Consider the following 21,702-nt stretch of genomic DNA (forward strand, 5'->3'; position numbering starts at 1 on the left):
TAATCAAGGAAACTTTACATCTTTATGCCTCTACTCAAGAGAGTCTCTTACATCTGTCTCGAAGTGTTACATCTGTCTCGAAGAGCTTGAAGGATGCAATTTGGAATGGATAGCATCACTTCATTCTTATCCCAATCCTAAGCTTCCGTCTGCCGTCCTCTATTCAGGCCCCTTTGCCTTTACATCTGATTTTTAAGTGGTATTTTCGCAGCCCTCTGCTCCCCGCCATCAGGTTGAGCAAACCTGAAATCTATTGTAGAACGAATGATCGCAGAGTATGACAGTTTGCTAATGGATCAGTTACTACAATGAATTCCTTGCCGTGTGCCAATAACTTCACGTTTGTCTGACAGGGCTAGAAAGAGGGCGGTTCAAGAGAAATCTGAGGACCGCATTTCTTATGGAGAATGGGCTGGATATGTGAAATAGCCTACCATCAGAGGTGCTAGTAACCACACAGGCACTGTACAAAGCCCAAGGGAAGGATATGATGGAACTATTCAAGCACTTGACAGACTCCAATAAATTATTGAAAGGTGAGGTTGTCCATGGAAATAAAATACCAGGACCAAACAGTTATAGGAGCCAAGTTTTTTATTTTATTTTAAATTTTATTATTTTAGAAGACTACAACAGTGTATTACATTTGTTACAGAAAGAGTATTACAGACCTATTTTCATAAAATACATCAATTCATACAAGAAATTATAAAAAATATTGTTTTACCCACCCACCCTATTTATCAAATAATAATAATATTTAATAACTTATTAATACATAAATTAGAATAGTGTAATATATGTAATATAAACAATTATTAGAAAAATAAATCAATTCATGTGTATGAAATAATATTAAAAGTTAAATATCCTTATTCAAATAAAATAATAATTTGATATACAAGTATATTTTATAAATATCTCCCACCCTCCCACCCTCCCTGATGTGTAGTGAAAAAATCACAAAATGAGGAAATTTCTTATTGAGAATCAACAAATAAAGCCAATGGACCCCGTATTTTATTTTAAAAAAACACTGTGTCCCAAACATTCAGCATGCATTCTTTCAAATTTATACGTATTACATGCACTTGTTCACCAAAACGTATAATTTAACTTTTTTTTAATTATTGGGGGTGCTAAATCCAATGGAAACGACCTCTTCCTGAACACAGTCAAGGAATTTGTTCAATATTGGGAGCGCTATAACACCCACAGAGCTGGCTCCTAGGCAAACAGTCACGATATGAAGTTGGAGGGAGTAGGGTTTAGAGTCAAAATGAGAAAATACTAGGGGGCCCTTTTCCTAAGCGCTAACACTCCCTTAACACAGCAAAAATGGGAGGTGCATTAGTTTTGGCATATGCACGTGCTATCTGCGTGGTAATTATTTTTGAGGAGGCGTGTCGGGGGCAGAGAGTGGGCATTTCTGTGCCAACCAGATATTTCATTTATTTATTCCCCCCCCCCCTTTTTACAAAACCATAGCGCGGTTTATAGCGCCAGCCACGGTGGTAATAGCTCCGAAACTCATAGAATTCCTATGAGTGTCGGAGCTGTTACTGCTGTAGCCGGCGCTAAAAACCGCACTACGGTTTTATAAAAGGGGAGGTTAATTCATTTTCTATCCTGTTCTCCCCAATGAGCTCAGAACTCATTATAGGGTAACATAAATAATATACAGTTAACAGGTTAGAATTTATCATAGTTGCAGTACTAGTTTTTTCAATACAAGTTTTTATCCTAACTCGACACATAGTTCCGAAAACATGCTTGTAATCCAAAACACTTGTATATCAAAGCGAATTTCCACATAAGAAATAATGGAAACTCAGATGATTTGTTCCACAACCCCAAAACTTTAATATAAAATACTATATGTACTTGTATTGCAAGACCTTGCTTGTATATCAAAATAAAATTCAATAAAATGTTTTGCTTGTCTTGCAAAACACTTGCATACCAAGTTACATGCAATCCAAGGTTTTACTGTGTATATATATATATATTTTAAAACCAATTAAAATATAATTTATTTTTTTTTTTAAACTTGTGCCGCTGTGCAGAATCCAGAACCAGTACCTAGGTCCCTGGTGGTAGAGAATGACACGGTGACGGTTTACCCGCGGCCACCGCATTTAAGCCGCGGGTCACCGCCGAAAACGGGGAAGAAAACTAGCAGTCGCTGCGGTGACGGGGACAAGGCCATTCACCGACCGCGGAAACGGTGAACAGGTTTGTCCCCGCGGGCCAATGTACCCCCTTCTAGGAACCGCTATTTACCGCCCGACGCCCGATTCACCCCTCCAGCAGGACCGCTCGCACCCCCACCCCGAACGACCGCTCGCACGCGCTCCCACCCGCACCCGCGATCGGAGCAAGAGGGAGCCCAAGCCCTCTTGCCCGGCCGACTCCCCGACGTCCGATACATCCCCCCCCGGCAGGACCACTCGCACCCCCACCCCGAAGGACCGCCGACTTCCCGACAATATCGGGCCAGAAGGGAGCCCAAACCCTCCTGGCCACGGCGACCCCCTAACCCCACCCCGCACTACATTACGGGCAGGAGGGATCCCAGGCCCTCCTGCCCTCGACGCAAACCCCCCTCCCCCCCAACGACCGCCCCCCCCAAGAACCTCCGACCCCTACCTTTGGTAGTTGGCCGGACAGACGGGAGCCAAACCCGCCTGTCCGGCAGGCAGCCAACGAAGGAATGAGGCCGGATTGGCCCATCCATCCTAAAGCTCCGCCTACTGGTGGGGCCTAAGGCGCGTGGGCCAATCAGAATAGGCCCTGGAGCCTTAGGTCCCACCTGGGGGCGCGGCCTGAGGCACATGGGCCCACCATGTGCCTCAGGCCGCGCCCCCAGGTGGGACCTAAGGCTCCAGGGCCTATTCTGATTGGCCCACGCGCCTTAGGCCCCACCAGTAGGCGGAGCTTTAGGATGGATGGGCCAATCCGGCCTCATTCCTTCGTTGGCTGCCTGCCGGACAGGCGGTTTTGGCTCCCGTCTGTCCGGCCAACTACCAAAGGTACGGGGAAGGGGGGTGGGGGGGTCGTGGGGGTCGCCAGGGGGGTCGCGGGTCGGCTGGGGGGGGCGGTCGTTGGGGGGAGGGGGGTTTGCGTCGAGGGCAGGAGGGCTGCAGTGCAGAACATAAGCCTTTCATTAAGACAATCCTGGTTCGCTTTTCCAAGTTAAAACAATTAGAAAAATATTTCTGGAGTGCTGTAATAAATTAAAATTAATAGTGCTCAGAACCCCCAAGGTAACTTCAGGCATCATTTTGAAGCTGGGGGGGGGCGGTCGTTGGGGGGAGGGGGGTTTGCGTCGAGGGCAGGAGGGCCTGGGATCCCTCCTGCCCGTAATGTAGTGCGGGGTGGGGTTAGGGGGTCGCCGTGGCCAGGAGGATTTGGGCTCCCTCCTGGCCCGATATTGTTGGGGAGTCGGCGGTCCTTCGGGGGGAGGGATGTATCGGACGTCGGGGGGGGGGGGGCATCAGGCTTTCAGGATGGGGACAGACCTTCAAGGGGGGACAGTGCAGGGAAGTCAGGGAATTTATATTAATTAATTTTTTCTCTGCGTGTTTTGTTTTTGTATAGTTATTAACTAATATTTAACTAAGTTTTAAAGTTTTAAAGAATGTTTCCTTTATACGTAAATAAAGAAAAGTGAATGGGATTGCAGTGGCGGTGACGGGGCGGTGAATGGGGTGGCAGTGGCGGTGACGGGGCGGTGAAGAGGATGGTGAGACGGGGACGGGGCGGTGACGGGGATGGTGAGACGGAGACGGGGCGGTGACGGGAATGGTGAGACGGGGACGGGGCGGTGACGGGGACCAATTTTTTCACCGTGTCATTCTCTACCTGGTGGCTAGCAATGCATAGTGACCATGCCCAGAAGTGGGCGTGGTTAGGGGCAGCGCCAGACTTCGGAGTCACTATGTGCCACTGGCCGCGATTCTGATGGGATCCTGGGTGCCAGAAATATAGGCTGGTGAAACCCTGGCCTACATTTATGGTGCCCTATGGTCCCATCAAGCTGTGATTCTGGAAGCTGTGGCTGTCAGTGATTGACACGCGACAGATGCCCATTCTGTAAGCGCCTGCCACGAGAGGCGCAACTTTCAGAATCAGCTCAATACAAAATATATATATATATATATATATATATATATATATTTTGTATATACAGTTTACAGGTTAAATTTGCCATACACTTCTCCCTCTGTATTAGCGGTTTCGGCAATCGTGGTTTCGATTATTTGCGATCTTTAGCTTGCTGGCTCCTCCCTCCAAATTACATCAGCTTGCATAGAGAAATCGCTGATTCCAAGTGTTTACAGGGAAAATCGCTGATTTCCAGCACTTTTCTTCACCGTGTTTTGCCTCTCCTTCAGGAACATGTTATTTGCAGTTTCAACATATTCACGATGTTTTTTAATAGAAAACCATGAATAACGTATGAAAAAATTATTTGCGGTTTTTCTGTATCCGCGGGTCTGTTAATCCCCTATCACAGCGAATAAGGAGGGAGAAGTGTAGCTCAATATCAGTTTTTATCCTAATGTAACATATACCGAGGATATAGTACCAATATGCATTTCTTTGTATCACAGGAATGCCCCATGCGGCAAAGAGCTAATTCTGAAAGTTGCGCCTGTCGTGGCAGGCGCTTACAAAATGGGCATCTGTCGCGTGTCAATCACTGACAGCCACAGCTTCCAGAATCACAGCTTGATGGGACCATAGGCACCATAAATGTAGGCCAGGGTTTCACCAGCCTATATTTCTGGCACCCAGGATCCCATCAGAATCGCGGCCAGTGGCACATAGTGACTCCGAAGTCTGGCGCTGCCCCTAACCACGCCCACTTCTGGGCATGGTCACTATGCATTACTAGCCACCAGGGACCTAGGTACTGGTTCTGGATTCTGCACAGCGGCACAAGTTTAAAAAAAAAAAAAAAATTATATTTTAATTGGTTTTAAAATACACGGTCCATTACCACATCATTTAGCACCAATTAAAACAATTAAGTTAGGTGGCAGTCGCCCACCTACCGCCGCCTAACTTTTGGCGCACCAAGAATCCGGGCCTAAGTGCTCCCGTGATTACTTTTTCTTCTTAATCTTCACATGCTAATGCTAACGTTAGCGCATGGGCATTAGCGAAACAAATTGAAAAAAGTCATTTTTGCCAGCCGCACTGACAGTGGCGCGGCGAGGGTGAGAGGCACCCGGGGTGGTGGTGTCCCTTCCCTGTCCTCTGCCCCCCACCTCCAAACACTCTTTCCCCACCCCCTCCCGCCACACACGTGCCGCTTCCCTCCCCCGTATCTCTGTAACGTTCCTGAGCAAGCAGCAACCCCCAGCATTGGCTTTTCTCTGACATCACTTCCTAGGTCCTGGAAATGACATCATAGGAAGAGCTGACGCTGGCGTGACAGCAGCTTGGGGGTTGCTGCTCATGCCAGGAACGTTACAGAGGTTCTGGAGAAGGGAAGCGGTGCACACGTGCGGCCGTGGGGGGAAGGGGGTGCGCAGGGAAGGAGCGGGGTGGCAGAGAGGAGGATGGGTGCCTGTGCCCGGGGCAGACCGCTCCCCCTTACTATGCCACTGCATGCTAAGCCTATTTCTTACTGCAGCTTAGTAAAAGGATCCCTAAGGGTGTGCAGGGATTTTTCTGCTTCCTCGGTGGGGATTTCCTTGGGTTTTGTTTGTTTCCATCCAGTGTTTTGCTTTGCTTTCATTGCGTGCTGTTTTCTAATAGTGCACACTAAAACATGTTAATGTGCACTAAAGGCATCAAGCATTCAAAGCAAATCCATTGCCATCCATGGATGTAGTGAAGGGTAAAAAGGTAAAGGATAATGGATGTGATATACTACCTTTCTGTGGGAAAAAACCAAAGTGGTTTACATATGTTGTATGCATAAAGTGACAATATGTCCCATTTTAAACGGGACTGTCCTGTTTTTAGATCGCCTGTCTCGCTGTCCCCATGCACATCTTCGGGATGCTCTTTTTGAAAACGGAACATTTCGGTGTCCCGAAGCTGTGCGTGGGGACAGCGGGACAGGCGATCTAATGGTAACGCGAGTCAATCGCGGTAGAAACCTCTCCAAGGCTTTGTAAAAGGGGGCCCAGTGACTGAGCACCAGGCTGGGTGGGAGTGAGTACGTGGATTGGCTCTTGCGCTCCGAGTACCGGCCCTGAGGGTAGGCATAAAAGGAGCCCCGTGAGCGGACGTGGAGGAGGTGTGGTGGGTCCCATCGGAGCAGACACTATGTCCCGTGTGGGCAGGAAGAGAGGGGGAAGTCGGGAGCAGGATGTGGCTGGTAGCCAGGGTTTAGAGAAGGACGATTTTCTGAGGGCCCAGCGACGGGAGAAGATGTGTCTCTTCATACAAGACTTTGTGCAGCAAGGTAGAAAAAAGAGAAAAATCTCTCCCTTTTGAAGTGCCTTTCTTCTCTGGCGGTAAGGGGAGGGGGGAGAGGAGTAAAGTGTCACTTCGGTCTTCTCCACACTTTCCATCAATATGAGCCTGCCTGAAACTTTTAAAGTTTAACTTTGTATCTTCTAACCCGCTCTTCTATCCATTAGACTTAGTGTGTGTAGGGTGACGAATTACTCAACAGGGTTTAAGGGGGGTGGGGGATTGGATAGGTCTGGATAGATTGGGGGGGGGGGGGGGTCATGAAGCTTTTACTACAAGAACTGCGGCTGTCTGTGACAAATGCAACATTCTCCTGACTCTGGAGTACTTTTACAGATGTGTGCATGGATGGCCAGGCATGCAGCAAAGCATTTCTTCTTAGGGCTTTGCAACTGGGCTGTTTTTCGACGTACGACCCTAGCTTTGCATGTGCCCAGGTAATGAACAACGAGACCATACTCTGGCCCTACACCCAAGCTTTCTAGCTGCTAAAGGGGGATGGATCAGAAGCTGCGGCCCAATGATATTTTAGCTGACATAATATTAGTAAGTAGGGAGCCGGGGGAGGGGGGGGGCCTTTCCTGTTTTCAGGAAAAAAATAAATGGTCACGTTATGTATGCAGGCACTTTTTCGGTCTCACTTTACTACCTTATCAGCCTGCTTGAGTACCTGAATAAATGCATGTAAATCGTTCTGAGCTCCCTTTGGAGACCGGTATAGAAAATTAAATAAATAAAATAAAATAATAGATCTTTGAGGTGTGAAAATCAAAAGTTGTTGGAACTGATAATGCGAGGAAGATATGCTGAAACGCGGAGCTGCTGCTTTTTTTGCATTGCAGGTATTAAGCTATGGAACGCTTTGGTGGGTTTTCAGTGGCACAGTGGGTTATTTTAAGAGTAGCTGTTTTTAAGATTTTGCTTTATGATGTTTATTCCAAAGTTCTTATGTTTGCAAGGTGTAAACTGCCTAATTGTAGATAGTATATCAGTTTTTAAAATAAATAAGGGGTCCTTTTATTAAGGTGCGCTAACCGATTTAGCCCTGTGACAGGGAGGGTTCATAGACAATTGCATGCAAGACAATCGCGCGCGGACAATTGAGCGCAAGACAATTGAGCGCGAAGACAACCTAGAGTAAGACATTTGAGCGCAAGACAATTGAGCGCAAATTATTTTCCGTAATGTGCACGAGCGGGACAACCATACTGAAAATGCGTTGACGTGACCATGCGTTAACGTGCTGGACGTGCGCGTGTCCTTTGTTCTCCAGGCGCCATCTAGGGGCGCGCTGAATTGTCATTGCGCTCAGTTATCTTTGCGCTTAATTGTCTCGCGCTCAGTTGTCGTAGCGCTCAATTGTCTTGCGCGGAGATATTGCGCTGAATTGTGTTGCGCAAAATTGTGTTTGCGTGGTACTGTCTTTGCGCTGAGTTGTCCGCGCGTTTTTGTCTGCGCGCGATTGTCTTGCGCGGAATTGACGTGTCACCGACAGGGAGAGCCCTGTCACGTCGGAAGAAATCCTGCACCTAAAACTGCTCCTAGAAGCAAAAAGGTTAGGGAAACAGCCCTGCAGAATAAACCCGAAGTTTAAAGCACTGCCTTGACCCGATTGTACTTGCCTAGCTCTAGTTTAGGAACTGCTAAGGGCAAGGAACTACAAGTCCCATCAGGCACTAAGCAGGTGGTAGGAAAACTTCAAAATGGATTAGCTCCTGCAGTCAGCCCAGATGGGGGGCAGGGCTAATCAGCAGGGAAGCTACTAAGGATCAGCAGCAAAGAGCCACAGAAACTCAGCTGAACCTAGAGATAAATTAGCCCAAAGTCGGAGAAAAGGGTGGGGTCTCTAGGTACTGGAGGCAGCCACAAACTTTTAGCCTACCTGAATCTTTGGAATGAGGCAGACCAGGATTCAGAAGCCAGAAAGCATGGCTTTCCCCACAGAAAGCATGGAGAAAACTTCAAGGCTGAAACCTCTAATTATTCTTCTGAATTTGATATTTAAGAAGGTACTTTTTATCTGATGTTGTATTTAATGAATGTAGTAGTTATAACAATTGTGTTTTTTGAAACTGTATTTTTTGCCTGGAATGTTTCAGTTCTTCTGTTGTGAACCACCTAGAACTGTTGGTGAGGCGGTATACAAAAAAATAAATTATTATTATTATATTTGATATAGAAATGCCAGAAGAAATGTTTTACAGATGATGTTGAAACGTAGCCTGAGGAATCATGCTTGTTTGAGAGCATGGGGAAAATAAAAATGCCGTTTCTGATAAGGTGGTGTTGCCTCACAAAAAAACCATGATAACAGAAGAGTTAAGAGCTGCTGCTTCTGACTGAGTTAAGGTAAAGGAAGAGTTGGACTTACTGCTTCTAAATTTGCATAATCACAGGAGTCCTATGGGAGAACCTGGCTGAGCAGTGCAAGCAGGTTCCAGGATTTAAAAACTGAAAAGTTTTTCTTTTGTGATTTAAAGCCTGGCAGAGCATAGCTTGGTGAAAGCACCTTTTTTGTGGAGTTTTTTTTTTATTTGCCATCAATTGTTGGGATTGATTGGGCAGGGGATCTAGACAACCCAGATCTAATAAGGGTAGGAAGAATCCCTTGCTCGGGGTGATAAAGCTAATTGTACCCTGAGAATTGCTTCAGAGGCAAGCTTCTGAAAATTGCCAGATTGTTTTGAACTGTAAAGCTGATGAAGCATGGTGGACTAACAGGCTGGTTAGCCACCAATGAGAGTTTGTGTTTGTTTGCATTGCACCATAATATAGAGAAGAAATAATTCACACTGAACGCTTTTCCCTTGATTTGATTTTTTTTTTTTTTTTTACACCCCCCTACCCTCCATACCTCGTTCAGCTAAGGTTTGGATAACTCGGGTCAGGGCTCTGGCTAGTCCAGGACCTACCCGGTCACAGTACGCGCCTTAGCAATCGGCGTGCGCTAAATCAGTTAGCGCACCTTAATAAAATGACCACCTACGTTTTGTACCTTTGTGAAAGGCTGGGGAGTTCCAGGATAGGGGGAGAGGGCCTAGGGGGCTTCTTTGTTTTTGTAGCTGCGGCAGGGCTTATATTTTCCCCCCCCAAAAAAACCCCCAAACCAAACCAAATGTAACTGTTTCCAATGAATGCATATCCATATTAAAAAAAAAAACCACACAGTTTTTTTAACAAGGGGGTGGTGGATGGCTGGAATAGCCTACAAAGAGAAGCCAGTGTTGTGACGGAATCCAAGTGTACCTGGCACAGACCTAGAGGAGAGTTTGGAATGTGCTGAGAGCAGATGCAAGGGAAGAGGCAGAGGTGATGAAGAGAAAATAGGAGGCAGACAAAGGAAGCATTGCATGGGATGGAGCCAGCAGGCTACAACTGCCAATCAGGCTGATGTTGGTGCCTGGGTCCCATTCAGCAAAGCGGCGTGGCACTACCATATTGTGCTGGAGAGATAACTTACACCGTGTAATAGCAAAGCTCCTCTTGTTTATTGTTTGATGTCATTAATCTTTGTCTTGTCTCGAGTTTCATGTAAACCACCTTGTAATTACTCAAAAGGTGGTATATCAAATTTTAATAAGTAAACAAGCCACGGAGATTGAAAGAGACAGATGTTCAGGCAGCAGCTTCAATTGTGTTTAGCTCACAGGCGCACGGCATTTTGTAGCTGTTCAGCCAATTGCGAAGCTCGGTGGTATATTCATCTATCCAGGATGACGGTGAACCAAAGAGAAATTTTTTTAAAAAACAACAACCCTATCTTGGATACAGAGCGATATCCTGCAAGTGGCATTAGTGATGTACATTCTGCCCATGTAGTCCCTAATTTGAGTGGAAGCTCGGGCAAAAAGGGGGCTGGCAGTCCACTATTCTAGACCTGCTACGCAGGAGGGAATGTGGGGGGACTTGTATACTGCCTTTGGCTTTCAAGGCAGTGGGTGTGCTGGAGAATTAGGCGACTTGCCCAAGGTCACAGGGAACAGCACAGGGATTTGATCTTGCAACCTCTGGGTGCGGAGGCAGCGTCTCTACCAGCGAGCTACATCTTCCCCTGAAAGACAGTAGTGGCTGCAAAGATCAGTGGCGTAGGTTCTTCGGCAGGAAAGAGAGAGATCGCAGACTCCGCTAGAGCAAATCATATTGGGCATTGCCTGGATTTTGCTAGATTTGCTCTCAGGGCAAAGCTGGACAGGGTGGCTACACCTTACAGCAGGGGTGTCAAAATCTCTCCTCGAGGGCCACAATCCAGTCGGATTTTCAGGATTTCCCCAATGAATATGCATGAGATATATTAGCATACAATGAAAGCAGTGCATGCAAATAAATCTCATGCATATTCATTGGGGAAATCCTGAAAACCTGACTGGATTGTGGTCCTAGAAGAGGGACTTTGACACCCCTGCCTTACAGCTAATTCCACTTTGCTCTGGTGCAGACATGGGCAACTCCGGTCTTTGGCCGGAATCCAGTTGAGTTTTCAGGATTTCCCCAATGAATATGAATGAGATTTATTTGCATGCACTGCTTTCAATGCATATTCATTGGGGAAATCCTGAAAACCCGATTGGATTCCGGCTCTCGAGGACCGGAGTTGCCCATGTTTGCTCTGGTGCCTGAAAGAGTGTCTGCTGCCAGTGGCGTAGTGAAGGTGAGAGGTGGCAATCCTCCCACACCCTCATCTGTGCCCCTTCCCTTGTACCTCTAGTTGCTCATTGTCTCTTCCGCTGATGTCGCATCCTATGTGTGGCACCCAGCAGCGACGTTGGCGGGAGAGATGACGTGGTCACAAGCTGCAACGGTGAACAACTAGAGGTACAGGGGAAGGGAAGGGGGCATACTTATGGTGATGGGAGGAGTGGAAAGAGATGGGGGGCAGAGAGGAGGAGGGGTGCCAGCGCCCCCACTAACATGGTACCTAGGGTTAACCGCCCCCCTTACTATGTCACTGGCTGCTGCACATGCTGCTGGAAGTCAACATTTCAGGGGTTAATATAGTAAATGATGGCAGATAAAGACCCAATTGGTCCATCCAGTCTTCCCAACTATACCCTCCCTTTAAATTACTGATTTAATTTAAATTGTCCTTTTACCTAGATATTTCTGGGCCAGAAACCCAGAGCTCTGCCCGGTACTGTGCTTAGGTTCTATCTACTGAAGTCTCCTCCATCAAAACTCACTCCAGCCCATTCTCAACCGAATGGCCATATATGGGACACAGACCATGCAAGTCTACCCAGTACTGGCCTTAGTTCTACAATGTATACCATTATTTTCTGATTTGAGATTCTCTGTGTTTATCCCATGCTTTTTTTTTTAAACTCTGTCTCCATTTTCCTCTCCACCACCTCCCTTGGGAGCGCATTCCAGGCATCAACCACCTTCTCCGTAAAGAAGAATTTCCTAACATTACTCTTGCGTCTACCACTCCTCAACCTCAAATTACGCCATCTGGTTTTACCATTTTCCTTCCTCTGGAAAAAATTTTGTTCTACGTTTATACTGTTCAAATATTTGAACATCTGAATCGTATCTCCCCAGTCCCTCCTTTCCTCTAGGGTATATATATTCAGGGCTTCCAGTCTGTCCTCATACATCTTTTGGTGCAAACCTCCTACCATTTTCGTTGCCGTCCTCTGGACCGCTTCAAGTCTTCTTATGTCCTTTCCAGATACAGTCTCCAAAACTGAACATAAAACTCCAAGTGGGGCCTCACCAATGACCTGTACAAGGGCATCAACACCTTCTTTCTTCTGGTCATGCCTCTCTCTATACTGCCTAGCATCGAGCATGCTTAAAATGGAAGATTACACCAATAAATGGAATGATGCTGTATCAAAGTACTTTCTGATGGTTCTTAATTTCCATAATGTCGAGAAGCTTTTTCTGACCAATAACTCTGTGTGTGCATCTAGAGTAAGGTCCAGAGTCACTCCTAGAATTTTTATGGAATCGTCAATAGGAAAGTCTTGTCCATTCAAAGAAATTGATAAATCTTTGATTTTATCATTCGTACTCGCCAGAAAGAATTTGGTTTTTTCTGAGTTGAGTTTCAATTTGAATTCGGCCATCCATAATTCAATTTGCTTTAAAATAGATGCCAGATGATTCTTCGTCTCTTAAGTCAGGTTTGTTAGGGGAAAAACTATAGTGATGTCGTCAGCATAGATATAAAATTTGACTTTTAAACTTTGCAGTAGATTCCCCAATGAAGCTAGGTAAATGTTAGGGACTCCACATGAGTTTACCCAACTGAAGGATTGTTTATTGTCACTATAGACTTGGTACGATCGTTTACTCAAAAAACCCTGAAACTATTTTAACACATTATCAGAAAGTCCAATTAACTTCAAACAATCAATTAGGATAACATGATCGACTAAATCGAAGGCATTACTTAAATCAAATTGTAGGACTTGTACCCTGACTGAATAAACTATGGAGGGAATCTAGCAATGAGGCAATAACTGTTTTCAGTGCTAAACCCGGAACGAAAACCTGACTGGTTATCATGTAGTATGCTGAATTTATCCAGATAAGTTACTAAATCCTGGTTTACCAAACCTTCCATCAGCTTTACAAATAAGGGAATGCTCGCAATAGGTCTGTAATTCGATGTCAACTTAATAGATTCCTTGGGTGTGATCAGAATCTGACCTAAGTCCTTGGGAAAAGTACCCGACAGTAGTAGAGAGGAAAGCCAATTATGCAACTTGGCTTTGAAGGCGACTGGAGTGACTTTCATAATATTTGGTGGGCAACAGTCTAATTTGCAGTAAGAATCAGCATATTTCGAATAACATTTGCAGAATTGTTGCCAGGTAGGGATAGGTAAAATTATTCCAAGGCATGTCTCTCCTAGGTTCGTCTTTGTATTGAGCAACTGGGTAGTTTGAATGATTGGTTGTGGAGACCAATAGAATGGATCTCAGGCTGATGATTTGGCAACTTCAGCAGTTGGAACCTAGGCCAATACCAGGTGGACTTTAGTCTATGACCCAGAAATATCAAAGAAGAGACAAGTTAATTTAATGTATTTTTAATGAGAATAACTAATGGATAGACTGGATGGACCATTAAGGTCTTTATCTACCGTAATTTACTATGTTACCTACAAAACCTACCCACCTACAATACCCCAGCCACTTCCTTTACTCCCTCATCTACCTACCATATCTTCTCTCCTTCTTTTGGATCAGAGAGGGACAATTGGTGATATTCTGGGGCTGTCTGCAAAGGTTTTGCTTGGGGACCCAGAATTTGAGCTTATGTCACTAAAAGACCAGATGCCTGGGTAGGCTAGATAGGCCACTTGGTCTTTGCTTGCCATCCTTTACTATTTTGCAATGAAATTAAGAGATATATCTTTAACTCCTCTCTCTCTCCTTCACTGCCCAAATTCAGCACATTGCTAAAACCTGCCGCTTCTTCCTCTTACCAAAATCTGATCCTTCCTCTGAGCACACTACCAAAACCCTTATCCACGCCCTCACCACCTCAAGCTTAGACTACTGCATCTTGCTACTCTCGGGCCTTCCACTTTGCCATCTTGCTCCCCTCTATCCAGAATTCAGCTGCACAACTAGTATATTCTGTGAAAGCCGCTATACTCACGTTACCCTTCTCTTAGTCACTTCATTGGCTTCCCATCTGTTTCTGAATACAATTCAAATGCCTCTTACTGACCTTCAAATGCACTCACTCTGCTACCCCTCACTATCTCTTTTCACTTTTTCCCCTATGTTCCCCCCTTCCCCACCCTGTGAGCTCCGCTAAACTGGTAAATCCCTCCTATCTGTGTCCTTCTCTTCCTCTGCCAACTCCAGATTCTATCCCTTCTATCTTGTGCCGTATGCTTGGAACAAGCTGCTCTAATCCCTACGACAGGTTCCGTCTCTGGCAGTGTTCAAGACCCAGTTAAAAGTCCACCTTTTTGAGACTGCTTTTAGCTCTTAACTTCTCTCACCTTGGGTTCTCCATCCTTAACCCTATATGTCATGTCTGACTGTCCAAGTTAGATTGTAAGCTCTTCAGAGCAGGGATCATTTTATTAAATGACAAAATGAACAGCGCTGCATATGCCTTTCAGTGCTAAATAAGTGATGATTATTATTAGTAGTAGAAAAAAATATAAAACAGGGCCTAGTATGAATAAATTGACAGGGTCTTCAGCTTGGAGAAGAGACGGCTCAGGGGGTGATATGATAGAGGTCTATAAAATAATGAGTGGAGTGGAAAGGGTAGATGTGAATCGTTTGTTCACTCTTTTTAAAAAAAATGCTAGGACTAGGGGCCACGCAATGAAGCTACTAAGTAGTAGATTTAAAACAAACTGGAGAAGAAATTTCTTCACACAACGTGTAATTAAACTCTGGAATTTGTTGCCAGAGAATGTGGTGAAATCAGTTAGCTTAGCGGGGTTTAAAAGAGGTTTGGATAATTTCCTAAGAGACGTCTATAGGTCATAATTGAGATGGCTTGGGGGAAATCCACTGCTTATTCCTAGGATAAGCAGCATAGAATTTGTTTTGCTACTTGGGATCTAGCTAGGTGCTTGGGACCTGGGTTGGCCACTGTTGGAAATAGGATACTGGGCTTGATGGGACTTTGTCTGTCCCAGTATTTCAGTTCTTATGTTCTTATGTGAGCCAAGTATAGGCTAATCATGCCATTGTGACATCACTGATGAGTTTGGCTCTTAGGCCTTGGTGGAATGAGGCATTATGACATCACAATCTCAGCTCTGGAATGTTGCTACTCTTTGGGTTTCTGCCAGGTACTTGGGACCTGGGTTGGCCACTGTTGGAAATAGGATACTGGGCTTTATGGACCTTCGGTCTGTCCCAGTATGGCAGCTCTTATGTTCTTAACTGGAATACTAGTTAAGACAGGTAGCTCTTCTTTGCTGACAAAAAATGTCAAGTTGTGGTTTTTGAAAATCTTATTATAGTTTTCTGCTATTTTCATATTTAGTATTACGGTGAAGACCCCCAGATTCTATATATGGCAACTAAAGTTGCATGCACAAACTTGGCCAAATTGCATGTGCAACTTTATTGTTTAGCAAGCCAATCGGTGCCGATGGTGTCAGGTCAAAAGCGCGCCGGGACAAAGGCGCGCCCAGACAATTGAGCGCAGCGCAGAGGTGCGCGCCGCTCAAAATTACTGTTTTTAGGGCTCCGATGGGGGGGCTTGGGGGGGAACCCCCCCACTTTACTTAATAGACATTGCGCCGCGTTGTGGGGGCGTTGTGGGGGGTTGGGGGGGTTGTAACCCTCCCCCATTTTACTGAAAACTTCACTTTTTCCCTGTTTTTAGGGAAAAAGTTAAGTTTACAGTAAAATGTGGAGGGTTATAACCCCCCATAACGCCGGCGCGATGTCTATTAAGTAAAGTGGGGGGGTTCCCCAACAAAACCGCCCGTTGGAGCCCCTAAAAACAGTAATTTTGAGCGGCGTGCGCCCCCGCGCTGCGCTCAATTGTCCGGGCGCGCCTTTGTCTTTCGTGCCGTTGTCTATGAACCGGTGCTGATATTTGGCCACTTAAAAGCAATAATTGCCACTATATAGAATCTACATGTACAACTTTCAAAAGTTTATTATATAAAGTGGTATGCATAAATCCCAATGCCAGGTTCTCAAAAGGGGGTGTGGCCATGGGTGGGGCATGGGCATTCCTAAAATTTTTGCACACTGTTGTAGAATTTAGGCGCAGGCATATACACCAGGTTTCAGTTGGCGTAAATGGTTGCACCTAAATTTTAGTCATGCGGCTGGCCGCTGTAAGCATTCTATAGACTGCGCCAAGTTTTAGGCGCAGTTTATAGAATAGCAGCAAGCACGTTTTTATTCTACGCTGATTTTTCTGGCATCATATATAGAATTTAATCCTTGTTGCATCACTTTTTAAAATTTAAATTAAAAAAATGACCAAAATGTAGAATGTTCTCAATGCAATGTCCAGTAGCGTACAGGAAATGTTGGACTATGCATTTGAAGAGGAACCTGCTGATGTTTACAACCTGGTTACTGAAGTGTTTTCTGTTTGCAGAGTGTACAGGGCATTTGATAAAAAAATATCAGAAGAGAAAGCTCTAGAGAGCTGATGCATGTATTAAGACTATCAAAAGTGAAAAAGATAAAATTGAGGTTATAAAGTCTAGTATATAGATGCTTTTCCCCATGGAAAGTGGATCAAAATGGAAGAGCTTAAACTGAAACTAACAATTACTCTCCTTTTCCCTCCCCCTCCCTTAAAAGAAATCTAGTAAACCAGAGAGCACAAGATACATTGCAGGAAGTATTATTATTGTGAATAAATATGGTAAATAGGGTACAGCTATCTGCCACCTTTTATTTTTAATAGTTTCTGATAACTGTCCTTTTGAAAACATTGTAGCTGTGTATACAGTAGAAGAATTTTATTGTCTGGGAAAGCCTGATTAAGACAAATGACTTGCTTTCAATGGAGTCTTGAAGACGCAGCAAGATAAGAGACCTACTTAAAGTGGAGGAATAGCCTAATGGTTAGAGCAGTAAGCTGAGAAACAGGGAAGCCAGACTTCTTCAAGCTCTTGTGATCTTGTGCAAATCACTTAACCCTCTCTTCCCTCAGATATGAACGAACATAGATTGTGAGTCACGGATCGCCTATGCAGGGATCTCAAAGTCCCTCCTTGAGGTCCGCAATCCAGTCGGGTTTTCAGGATTTCCCCAATGAATATGCATTGAAAGCAGTGAATGCACATAGATCTCATGCATATTCATTGGGGAAATCCTGAAAACCCGACTGGATTGCGGCCCTCAAGGAGGGACTACTGCATCTGAAAGCAACTCGCCTCAAACTATTTAGGAAGGCAAGAGCCAAATTCCTTTACTCGAGGTTGGGCCTGGTGGTGGTAGAGAGGAGTCCTGAATTGCCTGTTCTAGAGCAGTGGTTCCCAACCCTGTCCTGGAAGACCACCAGGCAAGTCGGGTTTTCAGGATAGCCCTAATGAATATGCATGGAGCAGATTTGCATGCTTGGCACCTCCATTATATGCAGATCTCTCTCATGCATATTCATTAGGGCTATGCTGAAAACCCGACTGGCCTAGTGGTCCTCCAGGACAGGGTTGGGAACCACTGTTCTAGAGTTTCTTTTAGGTCGGTATTCATTTAGTCCAGGGGTAGGCAATTCTGGTCCTCGAGAGCCAGAGCCAGGTCAGGTTTTCAGTATATCCACAATGAATATGTACGAGATGGATTTGCATATACTGCCTCCTTGAGATGCAAATCTGTCTCATGCATATTTATTGTGGATATCCTGAAAACCTGACCTGGCTCCGGCTCTCAAGGACTGGAATTGCCTACCCCTGATCTAGGCAGATGGGGGCCCCTCGGTCCAGTCCTTCCCAGCTTACTGAAGGACAAAATGCCGTGCACTCATCTTTTTGAGGCTGCTTTTAACTTTTAACTCCCTAGTCACCTGTTCAGTACCCATGTTTGTATTAATTATTCCCGCAATATTTTGAATAGATTGTAAGCTATGTAGAGTAGGGACTGGCTCTTACATATTTAGTGTACAGCCCTGTGTACATTTAGGAAAGATAAATAGCAGCAATGAATTACATCTTGAATAGGGGGAGGACATGATTAGCTACTGAACATGGATGTACCTTGCCTTGGAAATAAGCTTGAGGTAAAGGCTTACATAAATAAAAAATATCCACGCCAATAATTACACCTTTGTTTTAGGGTCATCTACCTTGTCAGTGAAAAATGCTGGCCCTCTTCAGGAGGGGAAGGTAGAGAGGGGAATGGAAAATGCTCATTTTCTTGAGGGGAAGAAAAGGTGCCACCCACTTTATGATAGGGAGGGGAGAGAGATGAAGGGGAGATGTTGGTCTCCTGGGGGTTAGATGGAAAGAATGTGCTCATCACCTTGGGGGGAGGTGGGTATAGTGGAGAAAAAGTTTGTAGCCACCTGGGATGGTAGGAAAGGTAAGGGCAGAGAAGGAGAGATACTAAACTTTGGGGAGTGGGTAGCGTTTTAACCACCCCTGGGGAGGGGGTGCATGGCTGAAGGTTTGCCTAGGTGTCAGAGACCCTGGGCTGACTCTCCTTGATGTGTACGAATGCAGACTATCTGGGACTCAAGACGTAGATCAGATTAATCAAAGATTTTTCTATTACATTTAATGATGTAAATGATGGGGTTTTTTTTTTGGTTTTTTTAAAATGTCAGTTGGTGATTGTGGATGGTTTATTGTGAGCTGCCTAGGATAACAAATATTTTACATAAAAAAATCAATGAAATTTTAAATCCTGTGCACCATTATTGGTTTTGGAGGAGGTGATATCCTACCCTTATTTCTGTGAAGAAAGCAATCGTAAAGACCACGCTGAAAAGGGTCATTTCATGCTGTGGATGGGCCATTTGGCCTTTGTCTGCCACCATATTTCTATGTTTCTATGCAAGTGAGGTTGAAGGATTGTTTAAAGTAGGTTTAATAACTTGAGTGAATGTGAGTCTATAATTTGATGACCTGATGATCAAAAATATTTTGGAGAATGAAGCTAATGTGGGGATTACCCCAGCTTAGAAGTTTGACAAAAAAAAGGAAGAACCAGCTAGTGTGGATACTGTAGTCCATGAGATGTTGTTGGACTGTAAGTGTGAATAAGATACTTCCAGCAGGGTATCTAGTGAAGTATAGTAGACAGGAAGACCTGGATATGCTCTCCATGTAGCTGAGATCGGGGAATGACATGCTAGGTCAGGGGTAGGCAATTCTGGTCCTCAAGAGCCGGCTAGTATCAGCGTGATCGCATCGATAACGTGATTGATTCGTTGTCAGTTTGGTGGTTTGAACCTTTGAATCCAGTTCTCCCCTTAAAAAATATCGACTTTATGATTGAACTTCCTCCCTCCTGATGAGGATATTGAAACAGGACCTGTCGAGCGTGGAGGTTATGTTCAGCAAACTACCGGCTGTCTGAGCTAAGTGGTTTATTTGACTTAACATGAGCACTGTGAGTTCCCTCCCAGTTATTGCTGCGGGCGGGACTCCTAACCAGTGTTCCCTCTAAGCGGGCGGGTGTTGTGAGCAAACTTTTTTCACTGTGAGCTAAAAATATCGGGCGCCAGCAAGTTATGAGCCAAATAAATATGTTGCTTTCTACCACAGAACTTCCTTACGTTTGTATGGAATCTATCCCCTTTCAACTTTAGAGAGTGCCCTCTCGTTCTCCCTGCCTTAGCTACTAAGTCTATTCCCTTCAGTACCTTGAATGTTTCTATCATGTCCCCTCTCAATCTCCTCTGCTCAAGGGAGAAGAGGCCCAGTTTCTCTAATCTTTCGCTGTACGGCAACTCCTCCAGCCCCTTAACCATTTTAGTTGCTCTTCTCTGGATCCTTTCGAGTAGTACCGTGTCCTTCTTAAAGTACCAGTGCTGGACGCAGTACTCCAGGTGAGGGCGTACCATGGCCCGGTACAGCAGCATGATAACCTTCTCTGTCTCTTCAGTCCAGCATCTGCCCCTTCCATTCACTGTCTGTCTTTCCCTGCCATCTCTCCTCCTGCCCCCCCCCCCCGCCCCCCAATTTGGTCTAGCATCCATCATCTTCCTTCTGTTCCCCTCATGGTCTGGCATCTCTATCCTTCCCTCCCCCCTGTGGTTTTTAGCATATCTCTCTTCTCATTTCCTCCACTCAGATCTGATCATTCTCTGCTCTCTCTTCCCTTTTCTTCTCTGGTCTTCCTTCTCTATTTTCTGCCTCCATCTAAATTAAATTCTTTCTTACTATTTAGTCCCGTTTCCCTCTTTTCACTGTGTCTACACACAGCTTGTCACCCCTTTCCCTCACCCCTCCATTATCTTACTATTTTCTTCCCCCTTTATTTATCTCCTCCTTCCATCCAGTATGTGTTCTTTCCCCACTTCCATTCAGCATCTGCTCTCCCTTCTCAACTGACATCCATCTGCCTTCTGCTCTCTCTCCCTTCTTCTCACTTCCATCATCTGTCCCCTTCTCTCTCTCTCATCTCCTCCTTTCCATCATCTGCCCCTTCTCTCTCTCTCTCTCTCTCCCCCCCCCCAACTTCCATCATCTGCCCCCCTTCCCCTCACCTTTGTGGGTCACTTTCTTTCCCCTGAGGGTGGCTCATGTCACAGGGGAAGCTTTGGCCGAGCAGAACCGCTTGATTGACAGTGGAACTTACTTGATTGATGTCGATGCTGGGGCCCGTTGCCGTTTGAAGGAAAAAAAAAAAGGTGGAAAAAAGGAACCTGTAAAGGCGAGAGGAAGGGAAACCTCCAGGACAGCTGCTTTTTGCCCTCCTTCAGCGGCCCAAGAGTTCAGACCAGCAGCGGCAGCTCTGTATGCTTTTAACTTCGGCACAGAGCTGCCCCTAATCAATAGTTTAGCGCGGTTTCATGAGGCAGCCTCGGGGCCTTTGATAGCCGGCCCGCTTCGATGATGCGATGTGGGCCGGCCTAGCAAAGGCCCCGAGGCTGCCTTATGAAACCGCGCTAAACTATTGATTAGGGGCAGCTCTGTGCCGAAGTTAAAAGCATACACAGCTGCCGCTGCTGGTCTGGAGGTGCGGAGACAAGGCAGGAGGCAAACGCGGTGGAAGGCAGGAGTCCCGGCGAAGGCAGGAGTCCCGGCACAGCGACTGCAACAGGAAGTTGCAAGTCAGCTGACGCCGGCCTTTCGTTGCGGCGGGGACCGAATCCTTCGCGAACCGGCAAGATTTTGTTTGCGGACCGGCGGTTGAAGAACTGTGCTCTACACTGTGTGCGCTGTGACGAGAAACTTGTGCGCTGCGAGGTAATATTTTGTGCGTGAGCGCACCCCAGCGCAGCTTAGCGGGAACACTGAAAAAGTTCTCCAGCTGGTTTTCTTCGTGTTCACATTTTCTAATTATATCGTTTTTTATGTTTTGCTATTTAGAACTGATATGTGTACTATTTTTTATATTTTTGATAGCTACTTTTTTCACGGCGTGCTGCCATCACTTGATTAATGATTAAGGATTTCTCCAAGGATTTTTACTTGCACTAGCATTAGGCACAGGATTGTTATGTGGACTTGGACTTTATTATGGGTGTTTGAGTTTTTGAATGAGGATTGGGACATGTTTGACTTCTTTTACTGTCTTTTTTATTTTTGGCAGTAGTTTTGATTCATTTTTTGTTTTTCTGACTTGCAAGGTACTTTTTTCACTCCCTTATTCTTATATTGTTTTCCCCTGGTCTTTTTACTTTAGATAGATGCTTGCACCT

The 21,702-nt window shown here is 45.4% G+C and overlaps 1 protein-coding gene across 1 annotated transcript in view; it reads left to right on the forward strand.

Moving 5' to 3' along the window:
- Nucleotides 1-8,330: 8,330 nt before the first annotated feature.
- Nucleotides 8,331-21,702, forward strand: part of LOC117366801 (schwannomin-interacting protein 1-like) — a 793,287-nt gene continuing 779,915 nt past the window's right edge. The window contains exon 1 of the mRNA XM_033958698.1: nt 8,331-8,444. Coding sequence (XP_033814589.1) covers nt 8,331-8,444 — 114 coding nt within the window. The remainder of the gene's footprint in view (nt 8,445-21,702) is intronic.

Source organism: Geotrypetes seraphini, chromosome 9 (genome assembly GCF_902459505.1).
Source record: "Geotrypetes seraphini chromosome 9, aGeoSer1.1, whole genome shotgun sequence".
Taxonomy (NCBI): Eukaryota; Metazoa; Chordata; class Amphibia; order Gymnophiona; family Dermophiidae; genus Geotrypetes; species Geotrypetes seraphini.